The sequence below is a fragment of the Anser brachyrhynchus genome, assembly GCF_964034855.1.
Source record: "Anser brachyrhynchus genome assembly, chromosome: 3".
NCBI classification, from domain to species: Eukaryota; Metazoa; Chordata; class Aves; order Anseriformes; family Anatidae; genus Anser; species Anser brachyrhynchus.
Window position 1 is genome coordinate 70,874,518 of NC_137696.1, and position 22,827 is coordinate 70,897,344.

General features: G+C 37.3%; 1 protein-coding gene across 2 annotated transcripts in view; it reads right to left on the bottom strand.

The window, feature by feature from the left end:
* Window positions 1–587: 587 nt before the first annotated feature.
* CLVS2 (clavesin 2) overlaps window positions 588–22,827 on the bottom strand; it is a 60,483-nt gene continuing 38,243 nt past the window's right edge. The window contains exons 3-5 of one of the 2 annotated variants that reach the window (XM_080588352.1): window positions 17,771–17,881; window positions 14,459–14,679; window positions 588–9,222 (exon numbers count right to left, since the gene is read on the bottom strand). In XM_080588352.1, coding sequence (XP_080444478.1) covers window positions 9,135–9,222; window positions 14,459–14,679; window positions 17,771–17,881 — 420 coding nt within the window. In that variant the 3' untranslated portion in view covers window positions 588–9,134. The remainder of the gene's footprint in view (window positions 9,223–14,458; window positions 14,680–17,770; window positions 17,882–22,827) is intronic. The other variant, XM_080588353.1, reaches the window with a different exon arrangement.

A 22,827-nucleotide genomic window follows, 5' to 3' on the forward strand; every position in this document is an offset into this window, starting at 1 on the left:
AGCTAATACCAATTCCTCCTGGTGCAACATCAAAAGAAAAGTCAATGATCATGAAAACCATGCTAGGTTACACAGCACAGAAGTTAGAGACAGAAGAGGAGGAAGAATCTTTGAGGAAAAAATAAGCTTTTCTTTTACTATACCTCTTCATGATCTTCATCTGAGAGGACATTCATGACCTGCAGGCTTCCAAAAAGTACAATCCACAATATCATTGTAAAGGTGGAATATGTTAGCTCTCTAAAATTTACTGTAGGGCAAAAAGAGACAGTAGGCTAGAAAGAGATAGTTACCAGAAAAAAATAATTAAAAAATAAAATAAAATAATAAAATAAAATAAAAAATAAAATAAATAAAATAAAAAATAAAATAAAATAAAATAAAATAAAATAAAATAAAATAAAATAAAATAAAATAATAAAATAAAGGGGAAAAAATGTACATGCTGATTTACCAATCAGTTCAATTTCTCATTTTTCTTTCAAACCCTTCTTAAAAATCAAATTCAGTTCATTCTGTTAACATGTCCTCCATACTTAGTTTAGCGCTAGCAAGCTAGACAAACACTCCAATGCACAAACACAAAAATATATATGTATTTTAATTTTCATTTGGTCATATTTTATTTAACAGAATGTCGTTCATCCTCAGTATCCAACAATGATTGAAAGTAGTAGTACTCTCCAAAGCAGCCCATTGATCACAGAGAACTGATGATATTTAAATATACAATATAAAGAGTGACATATTTCACAAAGTTGCTTAATCTTCTGATTTCATGTTGGAACACAACAGACCAAAATTAACAATCTTACCAGGTCCAATAATGAAATTCAAACTGACAACAAGTTTTGAAAAGAGAATACTTATTGAAAATATACAAAGAGAGAACATGATTGATAGACTCATCCTGGCTTTACAGATCTCAGACCCCCTGAGTCCTAATAATACTGAATTAGAAATGAACAAACAAAACTAATCCTGAGGATACAAGAGCTGTTTCAAAATTACTTCTGTAATTTTTCAATTCTTGATATGGTGCTATAACATTTTCTGTAAGGCTCCAAAATAGATAGTTGCATGCAAAAAAAATTTATTCTGTGGTTGCTGCTACGCAAGTACTACAGATCATGAGAGCCTTAAGGCACAGATAGGCAATCTAGCTACTGCAGTTTCAGATGTTGCCATGACTAGCTGTTAATCACTATTCTCATAACAGAGTTGTTTTAGCAGATTATATGAATATTTTATATGTGCATGAGAGGAGAACCAACAGTCAGTGTGAGCTGTGCACAGCATTCATTGGAACAGGAGTACTTCCATAATCTACTGCTGCTAACATGTTGGGACAGTGATCCCCAGCTGAAGAGTGATAATTAACAGTCACAGAAAGGCAACATCTTAAATCGCAAGAGCTGTCTCAGGTGATTGTCTATCTAGACCTTTGTGGACTTCTAGTCAGAGTCTTTCTTGTATTCCTCTACGGGGAGGTCAGCCACTGCTCTCCTTTCCCATTTCACTCTGTTACCAGAGATTTCTGTAAGGGAAATACTTTAAAACAGCAATTCTCAAGCTCCAGCCTGCAGATCATTAGTGTTTTGTTTGTTGTATTTTTTTGTTTGTTTGTTTGTCTTTTATAGTTTTCTCCAGTTATTCACAGAATAAAATATGTACAGAAAACAGAATGTTCTGCAATGCAAGCGGGTAAGAGAAGAATGGATGCAAATCTGGGAAAGTTTTGCAGGATGCATTTCACAAAAGAGTCCACAGTATGAAAAAGATAGAGCCAACTGATTTTAAAGTGACATTGTCAAGTTGAAAGATAGTTAACTGCAAAACATTTTTTTTAAAACTGCCAGGTATTCTGCATATGCCCCTCTATATTCATAGTTTTAGAACCACAATTTCTATTTTTTAGTTTCTTCGGCCACTGATGCATGAAAGATGCATATGAACCTCAGGAAAAAACATATTTAAGGCAAAGTGATTATGCAATATGTCCTGTCAATGATACAGTGCAACCAAACCCTGAAACCCTTTTATGTTATTATAATCTTAGGCATTACTTGTAATAATCACCAATTTAGTATTTTTAGATGTAAGTGGAATGCTTAAAATTGTCAGTTTTCTTTAAATCATCTCCACTCTTGGTAACTAATGGCTACTATTAACATCACCAGCAAACCTGTTTAAAGACACAGAACATATCACCAGCCGCAGCCTGAAGGCTGCATAATTAACACAAGACACCAAGGTGCATTTGGGAGGTCCCCACACCACTTAAAACACAGCTTTCTGCACAGAGGAGGTGCAGATACGGATGTCAGGGTAAGACAGACTTTAATCCAAACAAGTGCTGAATTCTCCAATGAACTTACCTCCATAACAGGAACTTGTGGAGCACATCTCTTCCTTCTCTTCCTCTGAACAGGTTTGTGAATATAAGCTTTGAAGTTCCTGCATGCTATGTGATACTCACATCCCAACATCCCTCATGGAAACAACAGTAGCAGAGACAATTCAGGCCTGGCATATACATCTGGTCTAAATGCATCAAAACCAAGTTTGTGTTGTAAAGAGAGAAAGAAGCTCTCTCTCTTCTGACAGATGTGCTGTTGGGCTTTGAAAGGCCTTTTTAAAATCAATTTCAGAGCAAGTGAAAGCATTCTTCCCCATGACGTTCTAATGACTGATCTGTTCACTCCATCTACCCATTGTCCTTTCTTCCACAGGCCTCCCACCTTTCCTCATGGGCTTGTGGCTCCTTTCCTTCTCTCCCTGCATGGCTTCTACAGCCAGGCAGGACACTGCAGTTTGCGTATTTCTCCAGGTCCCCAAGTCTGAGTCAGCCCAGGGCCCATCTCTAGGTGAGGATCTGGTGGCATGCACTGATCCATTAAGCCATGTTCACAAGCTCAGCCACCCTATCTTTGATTCCACACAGTAACTCAAAGCATCTTCTAAAGATTCAGAAAACTCCATCGTGACCATACAAGTGAAACAGTGTGAAAAATTGGAACACTGCTCATATGTAGATGGAGGACACAAGATGGCCACAGATTCTCTTCTGTGTTCATACAAAATCCCTTGCATCATTTTTGCCATTCGTCTGGCTTTCCAGTCCAGGCCAACTTCTGTTTTTAATTAATGTTTTACCTTTTTTTTTTTTATTATTTCTCCCCTTGCTTTTTTTCTCCCCTTAAATTTTTACTAACCAAGGGACTCAACTTGAGATGCTTGCCTTCAGGCACTGCTGTACATTACTGATGACACAGCAGCCTCTTAAGGAATCAGAGCAGCATTTCCATATCAAATACAAATCCTAATTAACCCCCACCATTTGTCTGCTGCTCAGATATGTCAATGTTGTGGTAGTGAAGTCTCTGCTAACAGCAAATAGAAGCTTTGCAACACCTTTATTAGAGAGGATTTGTTGTGGGTGACTGATTCTGAAACAAAAGAACTGATTGACCAGAGTCAGTCAAATACTGACAAATACTTTGGCCATGTTTTAACATAAACAGTGTGCCATAAGGAAGTATCAACATCTTCCCTTGTACCAGTCTCTGTTTTGATTATACACAGTGTTTCCTTTCCAGCTGAATTCCACAGCAATACCACCAACTCAGATTTTGTACTCACTGCAAACTTTTTTTTTTAAAAAAAAACAACTTTCAGTTTTTTGCAGTTTAAAAAAAAAAAAAACTCATATGAGTTTGATATATCTGCTATCAATCAAAACAGTATATACACACAAAACACTGGAGAATGAATGACAAAGTAGTGGGGGCTTGTGACCTATGTCTCAACTGCACCAATGCCCAGCATACCACAAGTTGTTATTTTTTAACAGCAAAATCATATTGCAAGATGTGCATTCCAACAAGGGTCAATGTCATTTTTTTTGCAGATACAGACCTGTATGAAGGAAACAAATCAAGATCTCAAAATCTGATATGAAAAATTTCCCACACAACTGAAAATTGAAATACAGACTAAAGGATATGTCCAGGTTAATATGCTAAATACAGACCCTTGACACAGCATCATTGAAGGTTACAAGGCAATACACGATGTGGGGTCCTACCTACCTAGCTTGCACTTTCATTTGAGGTCACTTCAAGATGCCTTTAAATTAAATGCTAATGTTCCCTGTATAATTAATAGGACATAAATATTGTTCAAGGCCCTTAAGAGGAGATCGTCCCTTGCCAAGTTCAGAGTTCTCTGTCAGGCAGCCAGGATGTAAAGTCTTCAGGATCAGGTCTTCAGATTTTTATTTTTTTTTTCCATCACTTACATGGAGAACAAAGGCATTGCATACTGGGGACATACCCTTTTTATCAATTCCTCAGCAAAAGGCACGTACATTCAGATATAGCTCAAGCAGACCATCTCTATTTTGTAAGGGGCTCAAGCTAAAATATTTAGGGCTTTTCTAAGGAAACTAGTCATGACTGAATCAACAGCCAGACATTGTTTTCATACAAAATATTTTCTCTCTTTCAGTTCAAACCAGTCTGAGTGATCAAAGTGTCACTTTTGCCATACATAAACTTAACACAAATGTCTTCTATTGAGATTTGAATATATCTAAGTGGCTGTGTTTCTATTTTGCTACCTGAGAAATGGGATAACTATTATTTTCTTGATTTCTTAGTGTGCTTTGAACTTTGTGGATGAAAGTACTATTCTCAGCACCACAAGTCCGTGCTCTAAAGCTACTCACAAAATGCCTGTTACTAAAATGACATTACACAGCTGTGTGATTTTTTGGTGCAATCCTTTGAGACCTTTTTCCTTTTTTTTTTTTTTCACTGATATTCATCTTAATATTTGTCCCAGTACCCAATGTTGTTGATAGTTCAAAACTACTTTCCCCAGAGGCAAATAAAGATTATCAAAAACAAACTCAGCTCCCCCAGCCTCAAAGAATATTTTAATATTCTAAACAAAGTTCTGAAGCCTTATTTTGAATTTTCTCTCTTGCAAGCTCTTGCAAACATGACTTTTTCAAAAATCTGGACAATTACTTACATTGATAATAACACAAAAAGTATAACAGGGACATGACCAGAGCTTATTGCAAAATGTTTCCCAGATAATTCTAAATGGTAGAATTATTACACTTGGCAAACTTTTTAACTTCCCAAAGAGAGCAGGTAAATCAGAAAAGACATTAACAAAATACTCTCAATTTACAATTTTATCAGGTATTGTGCTTAGGCTTTGCTGTGATTTGTTTAAATGATACAAAGAACATCCTATGCAACGTACTGAATAAAAACAATTCCTTAAGAGAGACACAACTGAAGCTAAACTGCTCTTCCACACATCAGTGCAGCTGACTCCTTGAGGTCCCTTCTACTTCTGTTTTCTTTAATTCTGTGTTTTGCTTATGTCCACCTCTGTAAATATCCCTTGTGTCTAGGCATAGTATGTTTGCAGAGTGCAAAACATTTTTAAATATGCTATACAATAAATTTACATTTCTGTAAAGACATCTTAAAGCTATTTTACATTTAATAACTATTGGGAGCCTGCATGTTTATTGGAGCTTAGGGGGACTGATTACCTGTCTTTATAAAGCCAACAGAGTTGTACATCTGCAATTACAAGATCAAGTCTTTGAGCATGAAAGTTTCCATAACTTCTCCATATATTTCCATCCAAGTCTTTCATGGAAGAGATACTGCTTAGGGGAACATTTTGGGATCTTGCCAAAGGCATAAAATTATTTTACACTTTTCTTCTCCTTTATTTATTTGTTTGTTTGCTTATTTATTTATTTATTTTACTTAGCTGCTTGGACAGGTATATCAAGTCTTTTCACTAAGTTCCTCATATTGCAGGATTTATTTTTTCTTTTGATATGCATATCAGCATGCATAAGCACAACAAGATTTATTCTATCCAATATACATTGAAGGTAAGAAATAAAAATGACCCTCCCAAGCATCTGAATTCTATTTTTAGCACTTCAATTCTACTATAAAATTCAACATCAACTCCTACGATAATAAAGATTGGAAAAAGTTTCCAGTCCAAATTTCAGCTATTAAAAATTGACCTACCTATAATGATTTTCTACAAGAAGCAAGGGAAAGGAAGAAACCCTTTATGTACTCTAATGAGTAAAAGAGAAATGCCTTCAAAAAATACTGAGAGCATGTGAAGGATAATTATTTTTCTTACCCATTTTCAGATTCTTATCCAATGTCACAACTGCAGTTACCACTGCAAGAATTTGTTTCAGTGAAATGAAAACTGCAGCCAAGAAGACCTGTATCCCAACTCTTTAACAGTGAGGATCTTACTGAAAAAGTACTTTCGTTGTTGGTGAAAGATGAGGACCCAATTAGGCAAATTTCTAGTATATCCTACTTTCGCTATCTGAAAATAATATATTAATACTCATTAACCGCAAGCTGAACTCAGGCACCAGAAAACATTACATAAATTACAGCTAAGTGCATAAATAAAGGATTCACAAACAAAACAAATTTATCAGTTGGTGTGCAGAAGCTTCATACAATTGAGCAGATATATTTTCCTACAAAGATACTCTGTAAGGATTTAAGAGGCATTTGCATTTTCTGACCAGACAGCTGGTGTACTCTGCAATCAGCATTGTGCTAGCATACACCAAGGTTTGGTTCATATATACAAAAGCATCCATGAAGATTTTGATCACCACTGGCACAGTTTGCATAAATGTGGAACACTAAATCTTGAAGCCCTTAAAGGAGAAAATTTCTATTGATGTTACAGTTTTATCTGACAAGGATTTAAGAGTCAGATCTATGGCAATACACAATTCTACTAGCCATAAACATGGGTATGTATAACATGCGTTCAACTATGGCACTTACATAAACCCTAGAGATATATCTTACCTATACAGCATGATGTTACAAGATTCATGAAAAACAGAACTGAATAAAATTGCTGATAAGAAATCATTGGTCTTTCAAGCCCCTCAAAGCACAGAAGTACTAATACAAACGTTTTTACTACTGAAAACTTGTAGGATGAACTGCAAAGATGTAGGCACCTACAGTTCCCATGTACACTTTCTGGAATTGCCTCTGACAAACACTTCTCAAGTTCAGGCTACATATCATTTCATAACATGTATCATGAAAACAGAAATAAGAGATTGGAAAGGTGATGACTAGTTAGACAAGATTCTGTAATATGATTGCATCTTGGGGCATACTCTACTTAGCAATGTTTCAAGGACAAGAGCTTTATCTGCATGCTGCCTGAGCTAATCAAGGTTAATGCTGGAAGAGATTGGCTTGTCTCAGCACTGAGGAACACCAAAGTTGCCACCACAGGAGTTACCTCTAAATTCTGGGATGACACATTTCCAATATTTCACTCCCTGCACTCTCTTAACTCTTTACAGCCTACTTATTCTTACATCTGCAATCACCCTGGGAAGGAAAAGTGACCTACAACCAGCAACTTTGAAACTTCAATGATCACTGAAGTAATGGAAGAAACTGTTTAAACCACAGAGTTTCAGAGGCAGGGTAGCTATGAGCTATTTCCTCCATTGTGGTCAGCTGTTGAGCATATTCTCAACTAGTCCCTGCATTGTCCAGATTATGCTGTTGCAATATCTCTAATTATTCAGATGTTTTGGTGAGTATCCTGTGCCTTCTCATTCTGATTGCAAAGCTAAGTCCTAATAAGAAATGCATGGCTATTTTAATGGATGTATTCTTGTCTCAGTATACAATAGACTGCACACACATCAGCACACAAAAAAGATGACACAGCCCCTGCATTTCAGCTGACTTAATTCCTAGCAAAACCTGTTGCCTTTTTGAGGTAAAATGTATTTTTCTATTATGGCACATGTTCAATATATACATTTACACTATAACCAAAACAAAAGTGCCCCAGAAACATAGGCTGAGATGTTTGACTACAACTTATTCATATTGTTTGGAGTGGAATGCCATTGCTCTATGGAAAGTTGTATTATATTATTCATGACATCATCTCAAAATACAATCTATAATATACCTAAGTACATTGAATAGGTATGATTTCCTGTATAAACCTTCAGTGAAACATACTTGTCTAACAATGTAACCTTATAAGTTTGTCAGAGATTGGTAAAAATATATGTATATATATATCCAAGTCTCCCAGTGCACAGGATTCAGTGATTAACTTTAACCTCTGCTGTCAAGCTTTACTTTCAGATACTGGTTCTTACACTGTACTTTCTCATTCCAAGGGAGAACAGAGTTCTGGAAAAATTCTTGACATGCATCCAAAATGCAAGAGAAGTAACTCCATTATGGCCCATATTATAACACCTAGATTAGGGTAACAAGCCAAGTTACTTGCAAACTGTAAACAAAATAGTTAAGGAAAAAAACCTCGTATAGCCAAACGACAAAGCTGTCAAAGAGTTGGTTCCAGCTCATCTGTTATCTTTTTCACAATGCTACATGGTTTATGTTAAATCACAATCCCAAGCCACAATGTTAGTTGGAAATAAATTCCTACATTGAGGAAATACTCGACTGGTTACAGCATCTCCAAGTTCTTATATTCCCTCTTTATCTTTGCACACTACATGAGCATTGCAGAGAGAGAACAAAACAGCAGTCAATATGTTAGCTGCAGTATGGCTTCCTACAAGAAGGATAACATTTAATTGGCTTTGATATTTTTCCTTGTCCAGTATGTGTCTCTATTTGTGTACACGCATGTGTGCACACATTTTCTTCTCTTTTGTATGGTGCACTTCAATGGTATAATTAATAGTCATTTATTTCCATAGCATTTGCTTACCATAACTTACAAAGTCAAAGTGGAGGATTATATCGTATTTACAAACAAGTTGGCACTTACAGAATAAATTATTGATTCTTTTTTTTATTATTATTTTATTTCATTTTGTTTTATTTTACTTTCCTTCTTTCTTCTCTTCTTTTTCACCCCAGGGCATCCAGAATTCAGGCAGAATAGTAAAGCTTTCTGCCCATTTCCATTATGCTACATTATTGTGAGTAAATAGGATTCCAGCTGGTACACTCCTTCCTGATGGTTTGCTTGTTGCTGAGAGGCAATGCCTTCCACCTCAGTTCATGCCCGATGCTCAGGAACTGTTAGTCAAGGGAAAGCAAAGGCTGCATGTTTTCTTCCTCATTCTTATCCATGCGTTTTAGCACCCCAGGATCCACCACCGATTGAGACCTGCAGAAGGGTAACATGCTTACTTAACATTTCTAGATGAAGAAAAATGAGGGTAAATCTCAGCTCTCTTTTGTTTATTTTCATTTCTGCCAGAGCTTAAAAATGATGATACAGGTACTCCGGGCATCTGATCATCACAAACGGTCAGAAAATACATTCAAGAAGTGATCACATGACTTTAAAGGGCTCTGTGCTGTTCTGTGGAAATAGGGGTAAAAGGTAGAAAAAACAGATCCTCTTTTCTCCGGTGAGGCAGTGAAAAAGAGCGCATTCTTAGCACACAATAGAGGGCAAACTAAGCAGTCTTTTGTATTGATGTAAGCACTGACCCTCTCTACCAGAAAGCTATATGGCAGTGGGCTGGTAAAGAAGGTGTAATTCAGCCACCCAGATGGATAATGGCATGCTGCAATTAGTGGCATGGAATTAGTTAGCTGGAAGCATATTTGCTCCTTTTCCAAAAAGCACTTAAATGCAACAGTGTGTGCTCCTAAGACAACCCTGGGGAACCCTGCCATGGCCAGCAGGATTTCCGGAGCAGTGGACACATCTGTCAAACTCACTTCTCAGCTCAGCTAAACACAGCAGAGAAGGATGGCAAAAGGGCTAGTTCAATGATGACTGTAAACTTTCTCCAAATTCTCTGATTCAGCACAGAAGCGTAACACTGGTACTGATACTCTGCAATAGCCATGTGTGAGGGAGAAAGAGGAAATCTCAGCCTCCAGCAAAATCAAAATGCTCCATTAGAAACAAAGTCTGAAGTGGTAAGAATGGGTTTCACATCACATATGTCACAGCTTGTCAAAAAACAGACACTCCTAGGGTACAGTAAAAGAGACCTTTGTTAGATGTTTCTTTTAAAGTGAGATGAGTCTCACACTAGAAATGTGTATTTCACTTCTTTTCTGTAAAAAGGACTTGACATGGCTAGAGTATGTGTACATCACTACAATGCAGGCATGAATTTTTGATCAGAAGAAGAACACTGTGACTGCAACACTAGTGGAGATTTGCCCGTTTGCAGGGCTACAGCACAGAGAAAAAGCTTTACAAATTCTGATCTCTCCTAACATGAATAAATGCAGTCAGTCCCACATTCTCATAAACTGGCACCATCCACTGAAACCAATGAATGAGGCCGATAACAGGAGATTAATTGTCTTTTTCTCAAAAACTATAAAGAAAACCTTTAAAACACAGACAAGAAGAAACATCTGAATCAAAATTTACATCAAAACTTTAAATATAATAACAATACAATTGTTATTTTCAAATAGCAATTATCACATTCTCTTCCTGATGATAAAGTCAAGAAAATTAGCTTTAAATATCTTGTGGTCTTTCTTGTGATATACATAATTCTTTATTTATTTTTAGCACTGTAGAATAACACCCATCTAGAATGTTAGTTCATCAGGTTGAAAGCTAAACCACTCAATTAAGAACAATTTTTTTTTTGAAAGTCTTCACAAGGCACTGTGCAAAGCTGACTGAAATGTTGCTGGTAGAAAGCTGTACTTCTAGAAAATTCAGTTCAAGATAAGTAATGCTGTGGGAGCATACTAATTTCAAAGAATTCCTAATTGTATGTAAGTACTAATAGGAGACAGAGCTTTCTCCTAGGCTGCCAATGTCTGAGCAACCAATGTTTCCAGTTTTCATCTGGGGAACTGAAGGGGAGACAAAAACCATAAACCTGGCCTCACATTTCCAGGAAGGGAATTTTGACCATAAATTCCCTGGGTATCCAAGCTTCCCAGTTCCAAGGCAGATGTGAAAAAGAAACTGCACAAAGCCTGATGTATGGCTTGCAAGCTCAGGAGCTCAAATACCTTGTAGAAGAAAAAATAGTTTTCATTCATTTTAAATCAACATTTACTGTCATTCCATTCAGCAGCAATTTATGCATGAATGCACACAAAATATTTGTACCTTCTATTTACATCTCCAAAATAACTTTAAAACATTGCTGAATAAATTCTTACAAATCATAGTAGGACAGAGCTGTAATGCAAAGTCCCATTACAAAGGTGAGGAACCAAAGCCACACACGGATACATTGCAAAGTTTGTCAATACAGACATCGACCCTGTGTAGTTAGCTGAGAGCTGGATGCAGATCCCTGTAGCTCCAGCTGGTGCCTGAGCTGTGAGAGCCACAAACTTTGGACAAAGCCACAAACTAAACAAGATTGCTGAGACAGCTGCAATAGTGCCACAATATGAACATGTTCTCCTAGGTGGTCTGTGTTTTTGGTGGGATTAATTCTTTCATATCTTCACCATCCTCCCCATGCTCAGCCTTTCCTTCAAGCAGAGGTCATCCAATTCACCCAAAGGTCAAGGAGATCTGAAAGAACTTCAGTCGTTCACATGGGGGCAGAAATGAGTAACAAAGAAAGGAACTCTTACAAGGATGTGGGTTTAAGAAGGATATTGTTTCAGAGCAATAAACTATAATTCTAAAATGCCAAGCCAAATTAAACAAAATAATTGTTGGACACTTCCTACACCCTTGTGAAATTTGGTCTGTGAAGTCAAGCACTTTTCATTGATTTAATTCATGGTTTTTAGATGTCGTTCTTCTGCAGTAATGTATCACTTTTAGTGTGGTTTTAAGCCAAGGGAAACATAATCCTTCAGACGCCAAATTCAAGTTAAATTTAAATTTAAATGGAATTGATTTATCTATTTATACCTTAACTTTTCTATTTCTACTTTATCACAGTCTGTGCACTTAATATACCAAAGTATTGGGACTTTCTGTTCAGAATCTTACTACCACTCCCTTCTACTTGGTACTAGCACAGAAAGTCTGCTTAGTGTTTTTTATATCCAGCAACTGAGAGGGAGGATTTCAGCAAGCACTGCAGATATGCTAACTGAAAATGAATATGAAGAAGGTGAGAAAATTTCGTCTGAATATAATGTAGATACAATTTTCAGCATGCTTATTTTCTGCAATATGCCTCCTACTGTGTCAGCTAACCCAGACTGAAAGAATATCTGGCAGTAAACTCCAGATTAGGAGTTTACACTGAAGTATAATTCTGCATGAAAGACTTTTCAAGCACAAGTTAAATGGGAATTATATAAGTATGCTTTCTCCTCTTAAGAAAGAATGAAGAATTTGTCAATCCATTGCTTTTCTACTGCACTTTTCCAGAATAGTCTGGGTCTTTGCTGCATCCTTGGACGAGGCAATTTCCTCTCATTAATTCCTTTTGCATCAGTAAGACTTTAGCATTTTAGCTCCTATATTCCATTCTTTCTTTCTTTCTTCAGTAGCTTCTCTACCGTTTACAATTCTTGTATATTGTGCAAATCATATATAAATGTATTGCTCACTCCCTGCCCCCCCCCAACCCCCCCAGGCTCTTCACTTTCTCATTTTCTCCATTATTTGTATTAGTTTCATTTTTTCTCATGGATTCAGGATTTTCTTTAACTTCTCCTTATCCTAGTTCATTCCCAGCCAATCTTTTGCTATTTCTCATTTTCAAGGTTTTACAGATTTTTTTTGATACAAAATCTTTAAACTTCACTGTTTTTTTATTATTTATTTATTATTTTTTTATTTTTTTTATTTCTACAGCAATATCCTGTTACCTCCTCTCTATTTCCTAAAAAAAAAATCTCTCCTTCAAACTGCACTGTCCTTCCAAATCTATAAGATATTCACTAGCCAAAATCATTTTCCTGGCTGATGAGTCTCAAAATATTTTCTCCTGTTTGATCTGCTCCAAGAGTCTCTCTCCTTTCTACATCAAATACCATTTCCTTAAACTGAATTCTCAAGTTAACATATTTCGACTTACTCTGAAAGACTTTATATATAGTTTTCTGCCCTGTATGTTCTCTGATTCACTGCTAAGCTTACCCAGTATGAGCTGCACTCTGACTTTTGCTGCCTTACTCAACCTTTTTTACTACCCTGTTGTAACCTTTTCCTTTCTCTTCTACTAGCCTTTCTCTTCTGCTGGCCAGAAGGCTGGACCAGATTCACCTCTCCCAAGCGAATAACCTCTCTGCTTCCATAGTTACAGTAGATGTAACTAACCTCTCCCCATATGTCCTGGTTTCAGTCAGGATAGCGTTAATTTTCCTCCTAGTAGCTGGTAGGGTGCTGTGTTTTGGATTGGGATGAGAGGAGTGCTGATAACATGCTGATGTTTTAATTGTTGCAGAGCAGTGCTTACACCAAGCCAAGGACTTTTCAGCTTCTCACTCTGTCCCGCCAGTGGGTAGGCTAGGGGTGCAGCAGGAGCTGGGAGGGGACAGACCCAGGACAGCTGACCCAAACTGGCCAAAGGGGTATTCCATACCATCTGACGTCATGCTAAACAATATATAGGGGTGGCTGGCCGGGGTGGGGGGCCGGCTGCTCGGGGATAGGCTGGGCATCGGTCAGCGGGTGGTGAGCAATTGCATTGTGCATCACTTATTTCGTACACATTATTATTAGTAGTACTATTATTATTATTATTATTATTTTCCTGTCTTAATAAACTGACTTTATCTCAACTCACAGGCTTCACTTTCCTGTTTCTCTCCCCCATCCCAGAGAGGGAGGGGGGAGAGTGAGAGAACTGCTGTGTGGTGTTTAGCTGCCAACCGGGTTAAACCACAACACCATATTTTGATTTTGAATGGTAAAATACAGCAAGTAATTATACTGTATCTCCTCAAAGAGAATAATATCTTAATCCAGGAAGTTCACCAGAACTGAGTACAACAATTGGCACTGATTTTGTCCTGGTTCTCCTCATTACTTTTTCTCATGTTGTGTGCAGTCACTGTGATGGACAGTTCAGGAAGTGAAAATGTCCTGGCCCCTACAGGCTGGCAGACACCAGGCACTGGAATATGAGATGGAGGAAGGCAGGAGTCATCATCACTCTCCAGCTGGACAACTGGTCCCATCTCATCCTCTGCACTGAGTCTCAATGACTCTCTAATACTTGATGTAAGCTGGGGTGGGATATCAGCTTATTCCAAACAGTACTGTATACACTACCTATGTGGCACTGCTGAGATAATTTACTTTACTGAGCTCAAAACTCATATAGGTAATAGTTAATATTAAGGGCTATACTCATCATCAATCTTCTTAGGAAAAAAAAAAAAAGTCCTTGTACACAATAAGCTGAGGAAACTACCTTCAGCTTCATAAAAGAGGAAGACAAATATTAACCTCATGGCAATACTAGAAAATGATGGTACCTTTAACCCACCTTTTCATGGACTTGGGAGAGAGATCCTTTTCTATATCTTTTGGGGGAGCATTGAAGGAGTCCACATTGCATTCACTGTCATCATCATATTCATGGTCTAGCAGTGTTCTTGCCCACGTCCCCATATCATAGGGGGGCAACATTCCTCCAAACTCTGAAGGCAGGATCTCAGGATGTATTAGCTGATGTAGACTGTTGAGGTTATTACCATGCAGGAATATCTGTATGTGCATAAACAGGTAAAAAAAAAAGCAGTATCACAACAATCATCAAAGTTCAAATTACATAAGCATTATTATAGGATATTTTACAGTTTCAATATTCTGGCTGTGTTGCACTAACAGCAATGGCCACCAAGGCACACAATGCCTCTGCCTTAAGCACAGTCAGATTGCATTTGCAAACCAACTAAGTGATTAAAGCATAAATGACTTAAAATGTCTGCAGGACAAGGGGTCTAAAGAGGGTAAGAACTAATGTCAGATAACTAGACAGACTGAAGACTAGACAGAGTGCTGACATTTTGTAATTTGCTTTCCTTAATCTTGATATTAATTAATAAAGTACATAAATTAAGTACAGAAATTTATAAATAAAATCAACATTCATTCTGTGTACTAGGGACTTGCTGAAAGTATTGATTTTCAGCATCTGGTCTTGAGTTCTATGAAAGATAAGATAAATAAAAACGTAATGAAAAAGATTTTCTTCCTTTATATGATACTACAGCTAGCTATCTTCCATACTTGACAATATATAAAGTAAGTAATACCAGTAAAATAATTTCTGTGACCACAAGTGAATAGTTGATGCACTACTTAATATTGTCCATCAATGTTTTCATGGACTGAATTATTTTCAAATACGCTTTACTTTTATATAGATAAAGCATGTATAGAATGCATACGTAAACTCATATTTATAGTTCTGTTTATATTTAACCTCATCATTTCTCCTCAGAGATCTGCAACATGTGATCGATGAACACTAGAAACAAAGCACCTCTGGATTTCAATAGCCTTCTCCCACTTTGGAGGACTTGCAGAACTTCCACTAAGAGGAAATACCTGCTCTTGGGCTTAGCTACACAGAAAACTCACAGTAGTTATTACCAGACTAGCAAATGAACCAGGATTCACTTCAGGCACTAGGAGAAAGTGTCATGGCACAGTTCACATCCATATGGTTAAATTCCCTTTATCTCTAGAAGAGGCTCACTTCGTCCGTACTTCTCATTGGTCCTTGCCATCCTCAAATAGGTCCTGGGTATTGTGTAAGAAGGCACCAGCTGGCACTAGCCAGTGACATACCAGTGAGTGCCTGTACAATCAAACAGCAGGAATAGCAGTGCCCAGCACTCTTTTAATTTACTAGTGCAGAAGTAGCCAGAAAGGCAAGGTAGGGTGTTGCCTCATAACACTGTCTTTTGCTCCCCATGGGGCAAGCAGGGGTATACACACAGATATATCAAGTACTACCAATTCACATCCCACTTCACATGGCAGGGACTTCTCTAGACAGCTGTATCCCTAGAATGATTTATCCACAGTTAAATTCAAAGGGCAGAAAGACAAAAACACCAAATATACGCTTGTCTTGTCTTTTAGCCCACCTTCCAGTCAGCTGCAGGTACAGGAAGCTTAATATAAACATGCAAACCCAGTAATATTCTTCCATCTCAGAAAGGAATTTATCCTTGTGTGAAGGAACAAATATTAATGGCGTAAGTAATTTGGTTTACCGTGTCATTCAAAGTGAATGTTTCACTTTTTAGCAATTTTATAAATGCCTAGTACTACATTAATCTGAATATAATTGTCAGTTGCAAATCTACGAGACTTATTCAAAAAAATGCAAAAATAATTCAGGATAAATACAATATAAATAATGAGATCCTGATAAAATTATGAAGATAATTCTGTGTGATTTTTTTTCCATAATTTGTTCTTTCTCTTCCTTCCTTCCTTCCTTCCTTCCTTCCTTCCTTTCTTTCTTTCCTTTCTTTTCTTCCTTCCTTCCTTCCTTCCTTCCTTCCTTCCTTCCTTTTCCTTCTTCCTTTCTTTCTTTCTTTCTTTCTTTCTTTTCCTTCTTCCTTTCTCTCTTATTTCTTTTAAGCTGCTTTTAAGTTTTAAGTGGTGGTCACAGCTTTCACATTTTGAAAAAAAATTTTGAACTCCAAATAAATATTTAACAACCTGATTCAGAATTGACAAAACAGTTGTAGAAAGTTAGCTTTTCTACAAATATAAAATACAGATACAGTCATCTTAATAAAAATGTAGATACCTAACTGATAAGCACTCACATTCAACTACCTTCTCACTTTTAATCTTGTAACATACACAGGAGTTTTACTTTACTCCCTGGTTATGCATATGCAGTGCTTGACTTAAATAGGCCTCAAACATATCTGGCACCGTAATGTTCTTTGTTGAAGCTGTAGTCGGTGGAGTGCAACTGAATCCTGCAGAATGAGTATTCATTTGCATATTTATAACAGATATTACATAAAAGCTTTTGTGATCTATAGTTCAAAATGCCAGAGGCCTCTCAAGCATAATCTGTCAACAAAAAACAGCTAAACACCAAGGATTATTGTGGCCTTGTAGTCTGTGTTTCAGGAGAGAAAATAGAGTTCCTTAGAGAGATGACCCCATAAACAAATAAAAACAAAAATTATATTCTTTGTAGTGGCTTTGTATGCAATGTTGATTGTGTTTTCCTGGATGACAAATTTCCTCTTACTGAAATAATAACTTTCTATGTGTTATCACCACCAACCTCTAATTTAATTGCACTGATGCAAATGTTGCAAATTAAGCAACATCTGAAAGACTGCTCATGCTCATGCATGCACACATATTTCCTTTTATTGCCTTTCATTCAAGTCACTATGTACAAGCTCCTATGTACCAGCTGTGGTTTTTAGTTCATGTTAATGTCAAGGAAATCACTAGGAAAGGACTTGGTACTTACTAACTCTGTCATAAAAGAAAAACATTAATAATTTTAAGTTTTTATTGCAATGACTTTCTTATAGAAATTGCAATGTTGACAGTATTTTTATATAACCCAGGAGAAAGCATATGCTTGTGTGTAAAAATACATTTAAGTACATAGCTTGACTGTGTCCTTGAAGGATAAATGTGTGTTTGTCTCTAAAATGGGTAAAGATGCTCTTTACAATGAAGATGCATTTAAACACTTTCCACTGATAACAAGCTGGTATATTGTGCATATCTACTTTATTTACGGCATAATACACCTGCTTACTACAATTGCCAGGTAATGGAAAATTAAACAGAAGAATACCCTTTTTCTTGTCTTCTCCTTTAAAAAGGGCCGTATAACTGTGTAGAGGGCATGGATATACCACGGTTGATTGACAAAATGTATTCCTCCAAAACGAGCTGGAAAACTGTCCTGTATGTCACAAAACAAAAACAGGCAATGTGAGTTAAATCATAACAGAAGTCTCACATGCATCAAATCATTTTTGTTATGCTGAATGCTTTAATTTCCGTAATAAGCCTTAAAAGAGAAGAAATGTTCTTCAAAACCATGTCCTCTCAGCCTTCCGTGCCAAGGGAAAAAAAAAAGAAAAAAAAAGAAAAGGAAAAAAAAAAACTCCAGATATATTTAAAACATGTATGATTTTTCAATAATCCAAATATACAATATATTTTTCTCCTTCCCACTTCTATGGAATTTTGTTCATTGTATTCATTTATCTCTTCCAGTGTCACTAATAAGCATTAGAAATGTCCCTCGTTTCCACCTTAAAAATGCAGGTGTAAATCTAAACTACCAGTCAAAGTGTCTCCAATATTATTCATATTTCATAAAACTGAGAATGCATTAGATATTGTGCATAAACTGTCATGCAATATCCATGACTGTAATTCTTCTTATGTTGTGAGAGGCCTGGGAGCTTAATTTTAAGGATAGCATATTTGTGTTGAAGCAATAACTTTATTTTTTTTTCTTACTGAACACAAGAGGTAGATAACTCCCTAAGAAAGATTCTGATCAGCATTTTCAACTTCCAAGTGAAAAGAATATGCCAAAGGGCTTGTCACTTTGAAGGGGGCATCCTCTCTGTCCTTGAATACAGTTTGGCAATAGCCAAATTCTTTACATATCCTCAATTTGGTTTTACTTGATTGATCATATGCTCAAATAATGCAAAAAGCTGCAGCTGCCTCCCGTGTTGCCCAGATTTACAGGTATGTAATTGATGCAAATCCCCTTACTGTTTCCCTGGATTGTGTTAGACCCTTCGCGGTGTTTGGGTATACAGACTTATGAAATGAATGACTTCCATTTGAACCCTTATTCAACAGGTGTTCCAGGCAAGCCAACAATAGCAGTCACTTAGATCAAAACCAAATTTTCTCACAGTAGCAGCAATTCCTCTATCTGGCTTGACAATACAGATACAGACAAGGACACACTTGCCAGCTATGACTTCTTTTCTTGTGTGGCTGCAACAATGGCAGATTCAGGCCTGTGTCAGTGGGATCAGAGGCTCAGAAGGAGGCAATCAAATGGTTAGACAGGACCCTCTGAGCAAACATATATTTTTTTCTCCTCTGGAGACAAGACAGCAGGCCATATAGAAACATCCAACAGTGTAGACATAACCCACAAAGCGCCATTTGAAGCCAAACTGGCCAAGAAAAAAAAAAAAGAAAAAAGAAAAAAAAATCTTAAGCTGTATCAACCAAGACCTCTCAAATAAGAAAGGCAGGAACTGCAGGAAGGAAATCTTTAATGAAATGTTTCCAGATAGTAATATACTTTGAAAAGAGCATGTACCAAGAAACCTCCTTAGTTCTGCAAGTGTTTACAGAGCTGCAGCAATAATGAAGCCTAAAGAGGACATTTGCTCTTTTCAAAAGTACAGCAGACATTCCTAACACAGGGAGTCTTACCCATACAGAAGCAACATGACATGATGGAAAACGGCAGAATCAGAATAAGGACTTAATTGTCTTGTACATATGCATGTGCCTTGCAAAGCACTGACACATGCAGACACACCTATACAAACCTACTTTTCCAAAATCTCAATCTACTTGATTAATACAGTATTGTCTTTTTTTTTTTTTTTTCCCACCTCTCTGTCACCATTTTGTTTTGTGCCACCCACCTCCAAATTGTGACGTCTGTGTGGGTTGAAGGATGAAATATTTCCCATCAAGGAGGCAATACCTTAACAATATTCTGAAGGGAGTATGACAGCTACAACAGACACCACCAGCATCTGGCTGGCCACAGCTCAACAGTCAGTGTGATTAACAGCCTACTTTACGGATTTTCTCCAGAAACATTTGATTAACAACAGCCTTGAAATTAAACAACCTTATTGGAAGATTGTGCTACTTGCTAAATGCCCAGTTCTTGTCAACACTGACTAAATGTCAAACAGGATGGCTGATAATTTCACATGTAATTCACCCTGTTCAATATCATAAATCCCCAAACACCATTTTGAGAACACAATCTCTGATATATGAAAGGTAGTAAATTATGAGCCTATCACAGGAACCCATTGAATCCATTAGGAAGGATAAATCTTTAGATGACACCTTAACCTTTAGTTGCAGGATATATCATTCATCTACAGAAGGTTGTGTTTATTTGGTTTATCCAGGCTGCTACTCCAGGAAGGAAGCGCAGTGTAGTGCAATGTGCTGCACACACAAAAGAACATACACTATATCTGCAGAAGACATCTTTTGCTAGTTTTATCTAAATGCCCTTGAAGATATCTTCAGAATTAACACTGGAATGGTAACTGTGTTAAGGTTCATGGCGATCAAACACTTTCTATAACGTAGGTAATATGGAAGACAACAAAGTAAACAAGATATTCCTAAGGGTAGATAATGTTTTCCTGAATACTTTTATAAGCTTTTAAATTAATAGAAGTGCCCCTAAACTTACACACACAAAGAAATGGAGTGTTTGCTCTTTATTGCTCAAAAAAAGCCTCTCACAGAAACTGAGGACCATTTGTGAATACGATCTCAATAACCATACATACAGACTCAGAGGAGAGAGGCAAAGGCATTTATATTCTACTGTGTGCTCAAAATGGATGCTCTGTCAATACTTGGTTATATATGAAGATATTACATTTCTTAGAGATAAAAGGAGTGTCTTTAGGAAGTATCATTTTGACATTTCAGCTTGTCCTGCATCTTGGAATCCATTTACATGGACAATCACTAATATATCTGGAATGATCCTCAAGTACGACGTGGGACTTGGCATTAAAACACAGTTTGTCTTGGTGTTTTTCAGCAATTCTAAATGTATTTCCCAAAACTGACTAAGGATATTGGGTATTTATCAATTTCCGCGGCTGCACTCATGCCCATTTTCAGAACTACTTCCTGAAATATGAACTGTAAGTGAGAACCTCCAAAATTTAGACCCAGAAAGAGAAAGAGTGATTTGGTCAGAATGATCTAGCATTATCAAGAGTGCTGGGACTTAGAATCAAAAGCTCCTGAATGCAGATAAAACAACAACAACAACAAAAACACCAGTCTCATCAGCACCTGATAAGAAAATAAAAAGGCAGAATAAAAGACAACAGCCGCTGGAGAAACAGGTGTCAGAAGGTCGTCTGGCTCTTCTCAAATGTATCTGAGTTCCTCATTGGGATTTGCCAGACAGACGGCCATCCTACACAAACAGCAGGTAAGAATTTCTTCCAAATTACTGATTCTTGTGTTATTTTTGTTGGTGGTAGTGGTGTGGTTTTTTTTTAACGTAGATTAAGTCACAGGCATGGTGGCAGTCACAACTGATTCTGTAGACATACTGCATTTCAACAGAAAAAACTGTAATCCATGAATCATATGAATCTTATGAAAAAGATATCCCATGCCAGAAAACAGTAAGAAATGGAGATCAGCCATAAAGTAAGCCACACATTTGACTGGAAAAGTAGCAAATCAAATGGGGTATTACCAAACCACTGAAAAGACCTAGTTATATATACTCCATGTGTGGATTTTTTAGCATTTACAATAACCTCTAATGATGCAGAAGAGCACAACCTAAAGGTGCTCCTGATGAACATGGGACATGGCCGTTCCACCATACCTGCAGGAAAACGGGTGGTTACAATTAGGGCCTGCAGTCCTTGTGATTCAAGGTTTACAAGTGACAGTAAACATTGGGGGGTCAAGGAAGGGGCAGGCCTCTACCCTGTTGTTTGCAGGACTAGGTGACTACCAGTGCATGGTAGTAACTGATCTTTTCTCTGATGTCCACAGACCAGCTATGGAGAATGACCCCACACAAGCTACCTTCCTGGGTTTCCAACCCTGACAGTAGAGTTTTGCTCGCTCACAGCACAGCAGTTTTCTCTTTCTGCTTCACATAATTTATATGACCTGTCTTCACCAGCTTCACTTCCAAGTAGCCAGCTGATGTCGCCTCTACTACCCACAGCACATGCTAAGAGGCCACGTTTCCTCTTGCTGGACACCACATCCCACCCTCTGCTGGGTTCAACCATGATCTGAAGCAGCTCCAAGGGTTTCATAGAGGGCTCTGCTCTCTGCTGAGGCCTGAAGAAATTCTTTGCAAATTACCAGTGAAAATGAGTCTTCTTAGTGGTGTCAACATTGTTATTGTATTGATAGATAATACAAATTTCCACTGTTATCATAAAAAAAAATAAAAGAGCTTATTAAAGCCCAAAGTACTCTCCACTCTGACTCCTGTGTCTACATTTAAATCTCTTAAGTCTACTCTTAGAGAATTGGCTCCCCCAGCTGAAATCAGCACTAACCTCAACTTTGTTTGCACATCCCTTAGAAGTGGAGTCTCAGATGCCACTGGGACCACTGCAAGCCCAGAGATGCACCCACAGCCCAGTCACATCATGACCTCAAGAGCACATTGCCCATCACCTGCAAATAGCCACACTGGGCACACTGTGCCGCATACTAACACTGCTCTTGGGTACGTGTGCTCTGAGGTTATACCCAAGGTTTTCTTGTTCTTATGGGCAGTGAAACTATTTTTGTGGGCAGCCTTGAGGCATCCTTCAAAGGGCTGTCTAGACAAATACAATGAACACACTCACATGCTTTACTTAAGGCTGTGTTTCGGTGCTGTGATGAATTCAGATGTAGGATCTGCAGGCAACAAGAGGCCACCGTGTCAAAACTGTGAAAACTGTTTCTTCATAACAAAAATTACAAGTTCAAAGATATCGTATTAAATTATTAATATTATAAAAGACATTTAAGAGTTATCCCTGAAGATAACAAATTCAGATCTCCTCCAGATATTCAAAAAAGTCAAGCACTTCAGAGAAGAAAAAGAAAAAAAAAAAACATTAT